Below are 9735 nucleotides of genomic sequence, written 5' to 3' on the forward strand. Positions count from 1 at the left end.
GATTCTCAAAATCCAAAAAAAAAATAGGGCTTTTTATTTTGAGAACTGATTGGGAGTCCGCAACCGATTATTGGACACAAAATTAAACATAAATTTGAATCCAACAATTTTTTTGGCCACACAATCGGTTCTCAAAATCCAAAACAAACAGGGCCTAATTTGATAAAGAGCAAATAATAATCTCAAAAAGTCGGAATGCGTGTTACTTGAAGTCATTACCTCAACTGTGGCTGCAGCAAGCCTTATCGTCCTACCCTACTAAAAAAAAATAGAAAATAATTTTATTACGGATTCAATTGTAAATTCCCAGACTCAAGCATAAAACATATAATTAATATATTGGGAGAAAAAGAGATTTAAAAGAGAGATTTCATGCACGGAGGACAAATAAAAAATGAATGAGGGCAGGATAATAATCTACTAGGAAGAATTTTGGAAGTCTAATAATCAATTATTAAGTATTAATTAACTACCACGTTGATAGGTATATAATACACATCAGAATCCTCAATCATAGGATACATGGTAAGTGCAAATTTCCAACTGTCCACATTTAAAAAAAATAGCTATCAAACATTAAGCAAGAAGAAATTTCTTCATGATCCTGAATTCCAAATCTATACCATGTGCGCATCGGGTAGGCTTTCCCACTGATGGTTGATGCCCCTATTGATGCCCCTAGTCCTACCCTAATAGACGTTTCTGGGTTCTTATTTGGGGCCTTTATATGAACACTTAAAAATGGAGAGAAAGCTATAGTTAGAAATAGGTAAAAAAAAAAAACCATGGGTTTAATTCAGTTAGAATCTGCAGAGAAGAACATACAAAGAAGGGAACATTTGGAGTTTACCTCAGCATCAAATTTGGAAGGGGTTTAATTCTTACAGAATATTCAAAGATGAATATACAAATATTCAAAGAAGAATATACAAAGAAGGTGTTATGTGTATTTTCTTATGTTGTATGTGGGGTTAGTTAGTGCAAAGTAGTGGGTATGTGTTTTAGTGTAATGGCTAGTAGTTGTGGCTGATGTGTTTAGGGTAGTGGGAGTTAGTTACTTATGATGTGTCTTGCTAGTGGGTAAGTGTGCTTGTGATGTGGCACTCCCTCTTGCTTTAAAATTCTCTTCTTCTCATTTCATTCAAATACAAGAACTTAAATACATGCACAAAGAGAGTGTCACATCAACAGCCCATTAACCCACAAACTCTACCCACTAACATGAGACATAATAAAACTAACATCCACAACCCTACATAAATAACTACTTTGCAAGTAAGTACAGCACATACACCATAGAGGTACGTATCATTCCTTCCCCTTGAAATGACCTTGTCCTCAAGGTCAAATTATATGAAGAAATTATGTGTATTTTCGTATGTTGTATGTGGGGTTAGTTAGTGCATAGTAGTGGGTATTTGTTTTAGTGTAATGGCCAGTAGTTGTGGCTGATGTGTTTAGGGTAGTGGGAGTTAGTTACTTACGATGTGTCTTGCTAGTGGGTAAGTGTGCTTGTGAAGTGGCACTCCCTCTTGCTTGTATTTATGTAGTAGCAATTCAATGAAAGGAAAAAAGAAGAATTTTAGAGTAGCAAATGAAACTTTGTTTAAGAGAGTCATGGCTCCTCTCAATTTAAGCAGTTAGGAGGTCCGGTTGCCTGGAATCAACCTCTTTCCCCATCTTTTCTCTCTTTTGTTTTTGTTGTTTGTATTACGACCGATTAGGCACGTAACAAATTGGTATCAGAGCGGTAGATCCTATGCCATGACCTTCAGAGAATTTGGAATCCTTACGCGATGATTTCCAGCAAATCAAAGTGTTTTTTTTTTAAATGATGGAAGAATACCAGCGATTTGCGAAAAGCTTGGAAAAAATCAATAAGGAGATCAAAGAAATGTGTAAAGACAAAGAAAAGTTAAATCTTAAAAGTGTTGATGTTCATGTGAAGAAAAATGAGAGAATTGATGGCGACAAGAATAGTTTTGTTGAAGACACCACCAAGGATCATCATGATCATTTCATCATTTTGAAGCGGCTTCATGAAAATTCTTATTTCGTCCAAACTTTGGTCACGATGGATTTTGTAGGCGAGGTTCAACTGATCGCGACCATTAAGATTTGGGACCCTGGTGGAAAAAGGTTTGAAATTCCAAGGGTGGTCCCGAGTACGGCAACTTATGAGGAGAGAGAAATTAGGTTCCTAACAAGTTTTAACTCTTTTGAAAAACTCAAACCCAATTTTGGAAATTAAGAGATCAACAATAGAATTTTATGCACACAAGTTAAATCTAAAGTGCAAATGCAAATAAAGAGCAAGAGTAAGAGAGATTGCACCCGAGATTTAAAGTGGTTCGGTCCTCCTAACGCAAGGCCTACTCCACTCCACCAACCAAACGCGTTGATGGCTTCACTATGTGATCTTCTTAACTTCGGCGAAGATCGGTGCCGATTACAAATTCCGATTACCTTTAACCTTGGTGGCAATCCTCACCACGGAGAGTAGGCTACGCTTCTCCGAACACTCGCCCAATACAAGTTCTTGATAAGAAAGAAAGAACAAAAACAATCCCTCACAAGGGTTTACAAAGTGTAGAAGATGTACAAATTTTGCCTATGATCCAAATCCTAAGCTTTAGAGGATGAGAGGCATAATCAAGTTTGATTCACTCTTTTGATGTTCAAATGGAGTTTTTGAGTGTTAGTTGATGGTTTGGAAGTTTGGAATGCCCATATATATAGGAAAAACCAAATATGACCGTTCAATGGCATTGTTGTAATTCTAGGAAAAATCGCAACGGCTAAAAATCTGACCGTTATAGTGTTCTCGGAGTTCCTAGAATATTTCTCGGAGTTCCGAGAAAAAATCTCGAAGTTCCGGGAATACAAACAGAAGTTGGAAAAAAGTTTACTGGACCATTTCTCGGAGTTCCGAGGAGCCTATTTCATTCAGATTTTCATTTCTTGTTTTTAGGCTTCCAACTTAACACCAAGTTGGGATTGCTATGAGGGTTCCAAGGTGTTGGAACTCCACAAAGACAATCACTTATATATTTAGGGTGTGTGTTATTTACTTAATTATGCCTCTAAAATCTAAAACTAAGATTGGATCTTTTACAATCTAAATAAGACTTTGGTCTTCAATGGATTCTTCAAGTCTTCATTTGTCTTGGACTTCGATGTTTTTGGCCTTCATGATGTGGTCCAATGAGATCTTCTTGGCCTCAATCCAAGCAATGTTGTCTTAACACCAATGTGATCTACAACTTAGACAATCAAACACATTAGTGATCATAAATCACTTGTGTATTGGAATCATCAAAATAAGATGAGAATGCCAAGGTGGAAACCATTGGGCTTACAAGGTTTGTTCCAATAATTCGACTCTGAGGACAAGGTCGTTTGAAAGGGGCAAGGAATGCTATGCGTATTTTCTTATGTTGTATGTGGGGTAGTGCATAGTAGTGGGTATGTGTTTTAGTGTAATGGCCAGTAGTTGTGGCTGATGTGTTTAGGGTAGTGATAGTTAGTTACTTATGATGTGTCTTGCTAGTGGGTAAGTGTGCTTGTGAAGTAGCACTCCCTCTTGCTTGTATTTATGTAGTATCAATTCAATGAAAGGAAAAAAGAAGAATTTTACAGTAGCAAAGGAAACTTTGTTTAAGAGAGTCATGGCACTTCTCAATTTGAGCCGTTAGGAGGTCCGGTTGCCTCGAATCAACCTCTTTCCCCATCCTTTCTCTCTTTTGTTTTTGTTATTTGTGTTACGGCCGATTAGGCACGTAACAAATTGGTATCAGAGCGGTAGATCGTACGCCATGGCTTTCAGAGAATTTGGAATCCCTACGCGATGATTTCCAGCAAATCAAAGTGTTTTTTTTTAAATGATGGAAGAACACCGGCGATTTGCAAAAAGCTTGGAAAAAATCAATAAAGAGATCAAAGAAATGCGTAAAGACAGAGAAAAGTTAAATCTTGAAAGTGTTGATGTTCATGTGAAGAAAAATGCGAGAATTGATGGCGACAAGAATAGTTTTGTTGAAGACACCACCAAGGATCATCATGATCATTTCATCATTTTGAAGTGGCTTCATGAAAAATCTTATTTCGTCACAATTTTGGTCACGATGGATTTTGGAGGCGAGGTTCAACTGATCGCGACCATTAAGATTTGGGACCCAGGTGGAAAAAGGTTTGTTCCAATAATTCGACCCTGAGGACAAGGTCGTTTGTAAGGGGGAAGGAATGTTATGTGTATTTTCTTATGTTGTATGTGGGGTTAGTTAGTGCATAGTAGTGGGTATGTGTTTTAGTGTAATGGCTGATGTGTTTAGGGTAGTGGGAGTTAGTTACTAATAATGTGTCTTCCTAGTGGGTAAGTGTGCTTGTGAAGTGGCACTTGCTTGTATTTATGTAGTAGCAATTCAATGAAAGGAAAATAGAAGAATTTTACAGTAGCAAAGGAAACTTTGTTTAAGAGAGTCAACGGCTCCTCCGTTTGGATGCCAGAATTTTTTTGGTTCTTGGGACTTTTGTGGAATTTCTGCAGGAACACCCACGTTTGGTTGCTGGTTAAATAGTGGGCTCAAAAAAATCCCACGAACTAAAATAACCCGGCACGAAACCCAAAGCTTGAAAAAAAATCCAAGGAACCAAAATAATCCCGCACGAAATCCGAGGAACCAAAATAACCAAAAGAAGAACTTTTTTCTTCCCAACAGTTCAAGCAACCAAATAAAGCACGATTTTTATTTTACCGGGATTTTTTTTTCCCACCATAGTCCGGTCAACCAAACATGGGATTTTTATTTTACCAGGATACTTCAGGGAGTTTTATTTTCCCACCAATCTCCCAGGAAGTTTTTTGTTCCACAAAAGTCCCAAGAACCAAAAAAAAATTGTTATTTGTGTTAAAGGCGGATTAGGCACGTATCAGAAGGAAAATTTCAAGTTTACCTCTACATCAAATTTGGAAAAATTCATACAGATTATTCCGACGCCGTCCTGGTATGTCGAATCTCTTCTCTCTCGCCCTCTCCATCTCTATCTCTGTCTCTGTCTCACCCTCTCTCTCTCTCTCTCTCTCTCTCTCTCTCTCTCTCTCTCTCGCCCTCTTTGTCTCTAGCTCCCTCTTGAATTCTCTCAGTCTCTTTATGTCTCTCTTGTGTTTAGGGTTTAATAAGGTTGGGGTTTAGGGTATCTTTCTCTTGTATTTTTCCCATTCTTTTTTGCTGATTAGGGTATCGAACGATTAGGTTTTTTTAGCCAGTTTAGGGTTTTATGTTAGATTAGGGTTTTATGTCAGATTTAGTTTTTTTTTGCTGATATAGGGTTCTGTCTGAGATTAGGGTTTTTTGCTGGGTTTTATCTCAGATTATGGTTTTTGGAAGAGGGGTTTTTCATTTTTTTGCATAAAAAATGGTTTTATTCTTTTGTTTCAAGGCTCACCAACTTCACCATCTGGGTTGTGTTCTTGGTTTTTTCCTCCAACTTAATTTCAACAGGTCGAGTACCATATTTTTCTCTCTTTTTCCAAATTTTGATTTTTAGGGGTTATTACCTTTTTATATTACTGGGTTTTGGCTGAATCACTGAATGCCAGAGTCCTAGATTTGTGAATCTTTTGTATGATTTAGCATTTGAGATTTACTATATAGATTTTAAAAGAGGGTTGTGATTTGGGTTACTAGAAGAGTTGTCATTAGCGTTTGTAGGTTTGTTATTTTTTCCATTGTACTCTTCTTTGGATCATCTCGGTCTTGTATTAATGCAATTGCCATCATTTAAAAAAAAAAGACCTCTAACTATTCATTTTCTTGGAGATTAAATGGGTTTATAATCTTCCATTTTTATTGTTATTAGATTCATGCTCTTGAAGATTGGATAGGGTTTATTATGTTCTTCTTTCCAATGTTTCTTTCTGATATACTAATATATGTTATGGTGATATATTTTTATGTGGGTATTGCTGGTTCTTCCGTGCTTTGGTAACTTTGCTTTGTTCTCAGTTACAATCGATGGGTAATGGTTTAACATTGTTGATGGGATTTAACATGTTTGATGGGATTTGGGATTTGGTTGATAATTAGGGTCCATGTTGTATGCTTCTTATGTTCTTAGATTAAAACAGACGCTTTACAATTGATGGGTAATGGTGTAACATCTTTGATGGGATTTGGGGTTTGGTTGATAATTTGAGTCCATATTGTATGCTTCTTATGTTCTTAGATTAATGCAGATGCTTCTCTGTGTGCTATTTGATCTCTTCTGTTGTCTTATAGATCTAGTTTGGACGGTAATATTTAATTAATTTAGAAATTTCGGCCGAAATTTCAGAATAATAATTTTTTTTTTAAATGCAATTTTTGAAAATTTCGGCCAAAATTTCCAAAATAGCCGGAAATTTAGTAATCGATGAAATTTGGATTTCCGCCAAATTTTGGTTTTGGACTCAAAATTTCAGATTTTGAATGAATTTAAAACCATGGTTTGGACCATGCTACTTTTTGCATGTTAGCACTGTCACATTTTATGTTTAACATGATGTTTAATAGGTTTCTGTTGAGTTTCTGTGCAACTGAATACGTCTTTATGTATTTTCTGTTAGTTTCAGTCAGCTTTCTATCAGATTTCTTGGCAACAAAACGCTCATCTGACAGGTTTTCTACGAGTTTTCTTGTCCTTTCTTTTCCATTTTGTCACGTCAGATTACTTCCCTACCCTTCCCTTCCCTTTCCCGACGAGTAAATGTACTGTTAGGCTCACAACTAAAGTTGTTTAGTTTCTTTTCCATTTGCTTATTTTTAAGTAGTTCAGTTTCACACACCACTCAATATAACTTCTATTAGGTTAAATTGTTCTTGTAATTTGATTGTAAGTTCTAGAGAGTGAAGTCTTTTTACTCCTTACATTGATCTCTCATGCTTCTTCCCTAACCTTCTCATTAAATCTTGCAGCATAAAAATGAGTTTAGGCGAAGATATGCTGATGGGGATTCTTGCTCGATTGCCTGCCAAGTCTCTTCATAGATTTAAATGTGTATCAACGGAATGGCAGAACCTGATCTCTACAGGCTCTTTATCACGAAAAATTCTACCTCCACTCATGTCCGGTCTATTTTACCAAAGCAAGGAGCACTCAGGACAAGCTTTTATGCCTAATTCTATGGTTGCCAATGGAGTTGATATGGACATGAGTCTCAATTTTTTGCCATGCCATCATAAATTAAGAGTTGCCAATTGTTGTAATGGGTTGCTTCTTTGTTGGGTAAAGGGAAAGCATTGGGATCAGAGATCATATTTTCTTCACTATATTGTTTGTAATCCAACCACTAAAAAATGGGTTACTCTCCCTGAGGTTTATAAAATTGATTGCCCTGTCGGATTGGTCTACGATCCCCAAATCTCTGATCAATTCAAAGTTGCTCGCTTCTTGCATTGCCGCCCGAACGACTTATTTATAAAGCTACAGATTTACTCTTCTGAGACAGGGAAGTGGGTTGAAGCTAAGGTGGTCTTGGCATTCAAAGTTCATTTTTCGGAGGACAGGCAAGTGGTTTATTCTAATGGAGCTCTGCATGTGTTGTGTAATCCACATCATGTGTTGAAATTTGATGCCAAGGAAGAGAGCTGTGAATTGATCGAATTGCCTAGGGACGTTATTGGTCACTTAGGGGAATCTGATGGGTGTCTTCATTACGTCAATCTCGACACTTTCATAATAGAAATATGGAAACTCAATGATTGTGCAAGTCGTGAATGGGTGTTGGAGGTTAAGATCAGAATGCAAGATTTAATACAGCAACTTCCTCAACCCCACTCGGATATGTTCTATTTCCTAGCTTTTCACCCGGATCTAGAGGTTATTTTTCTCGAGATGAAAGGTACGATATATTCTTATCATCTTAACAGCTCAAATTTAAAGAAGTTTGGGACCGTAACCATGGATATTTCTTCAGGGCTGGTTTTATTTTCCTATCCTTTCTCTCCTTGTCTTGATACCTTTGCTCACTAGAAGAAGGAATTTCACAAGTCTTGTTTTTTCTGTTTCATTTGTTGTTGGGGATTGATTTTTCAACCCCTACTTTTGGTCACTTCTTCCTCATAATCTCTTTAATTTTAGCTCTTCCATGGATTTATGCAGCTCATTTGAAATCTATATTAGAACTTAAAGGTATTATATTTCATTCCCTTTTATTCATGTGAAGGACATGATTTAAGGATGACTTTTGTTCGGATTATAGTAGTTTTTTCTTTCTTGGTTTCTCAGTGTATTTGGTTGCAGTTGAATCCTAAGCATAATTTTAGTTTGATTTGATCAAAGTGCTTTTAATCTGTTCCCTATGAAGACTTGGAGTTGCACTCACCATGTGCAACTCACATTCTATGAAGACATGGAGTTGCTAGAACAAGACCATTGATATTGTAGAACATATCTTAATGTGATAATAACTAAGCAGAAAGTCACCTGTACGATTGCAATATCTGGATCTTCAAGGGGAATGGGAACGGGGGGTGGGCATGTATGTTAGATCAAGACCATTGATATTGTAGAACATCAAGACACGACCATCATGCGTAAGATAGAGAACAACAACAAAAAACAATCAATGGTTCACATTTTTCTGGTGGAAACAATTTATTTATGCGGCTTGATGGACCAAGGACTTAGGATCATCCTATCAAGATATTCTTGATGGCGTTTGAGTTACCTTATGGTTACCCTTTGGATCAAGGGACAGGAGACCATGTGGAGGAATTAGTGTTGGGTCACGTCAGGTTGCCCAACACCTTAGTCCTAACCCAACCTGAAATCAAATCTTGTTGGCTTTTCCGAACCCTAACCCAACCCAACCCGAGGTAAAACCAACCCAACATAGGCTGAAATCGGGTTGAATCCATCGTGATAAGGTGTTGAGCCCGGCCCAAGTTGCACCCCAATGATATTTGAGCTGTTCTTGATGGCATCTAAGTGCCCTTATGGTTAATTACTATTTGGATCAAAGACCTTATCACATGAACAAGGCAGAATGAGCGTCTTTTCACAAAAAAAAAAAAAAAACTAGTTGGAGTTGGAGTTGAACGCACATCATCATCGCCAATAGTGGCCCCACTAAGTTCAAAAAGCACAAAGGAGAGTCTCATTTTAGTGAGTTTTTATATGTTGTAACTTGTAAGGCCTTGCAACAATATAATTTCTAGTTTTTCGCATTGAAATGCTTTGCTTTCTGAATAGATATTTCCATTACAATTTTAGCTAATTGCAAATTTATCAAAATTTACATTGCAACGGTCTTAATTAATGGCTTCCGACCTTAATGCTTTATTTACAAATGAGATCATTCGAGGGATTTGCTAGCGTCCATTGCAGAAGCCATTTCACGGGTGGGTTGTTGCATTGAGAGCAGCCACATCATGAATGAAGACAATATCTGCTGAAAAGTGAGCCGGTGTGATGTGGCTGCTCTCACATGCAACAACACATTGCGAAATGCCTTTTGGGATGGATTCTAGCAAACCTCATTTGTTCAGTCCCCTGCTCGGTCTTAACGGATGGATGATAAGGACTGTTCATTTGGTGGGAGTTATCAAGGATTATTGAAAAGAAACTCCTAATCACCCAATCACTGGTGTTAAAGGGGTAATTAGAAGTGAAAAATGATCAAGGGCACGTATTGAAAAAGCCCTAATCACCCAATCAATGGTGTTAAATGGGTGATTAAAAATGAAAATGAACAAA

At 37.2% G+C, this 9735-nt stretch overlaps 1 protein-coding gene across 2 annotated transcripts; it reads left to right on the forward strand.

The window, feature by feature from the left end:
* The first annotated feature begins 5121 nt into the window (after nucleotides 1–5121).
* On the forward strand, nucleotides 5122–8259 carry LOC143845421 (F-box protein At5g49610-like). 2 transcript variants are annotated; one of them, XM_077353749.1, is made up of 2 exons: nucleotides 5122–5501; nucleotides 6954–8259. In XM_077353749.1, the coding sequence occupies exons 1-2, from the start codon at nucleotides 5416–5418 to the stop codon at nucleotides 8008–8010; spliced, it is 1143 nt and encodes a 380-aa protein (XP_077209864.1). In that variant the 5' UTR covers nucleotides 5122–5415; the 3' UTR covers nucleotides 8011–8259. The 2 variants fall into 2 exon arrangements, with proteins under 2 accessions (XP_077209864.1, XP_077209863.1); XM_077353748.1 differs by lacking the exon at nucleotides 5122–5501 and adding an exon at nucleotides 5531–6656.
* The last annotated feature ends 1476 nt before the right edge of the window (nucleotides 8260–9735 follow it).

This window comes from Tasmannia lanceolata, unplaced genomic scaffold (assembly GCF_043159265.1).
Source record: "Tasmannia lanceolata isolate RefF3 unplaced genomic scaffold, GAP_Taslan_0.1 ptg000015l, whole genome shotgun sequence".
NCBI classification, from domain to species: domain Eukaryota; kingdom Viridiplantae; phylum Streptophyta; class Magnoliopsida; order Canellales; family Winteraceae; genus Tasmannia; species Tasmannia lanceolata.

Excerpts from the sequence above, each read along its gene's own strand:
- LOC143845421 (XM_077353748.1), top strand. The coding sequence starts at position 6,508 with ATGTTAGCACTGTCACATTTTATGTTTAACATGATGTTTAATAGGTTT. Across the intron at positions 6,657-6,953 it reads ACAAAACGCTCATCTGACAG|CATAAAAATGAGTTTAGGCG; the intron begins GTTTTCTACGAG and ends TAAATCTTGCAG.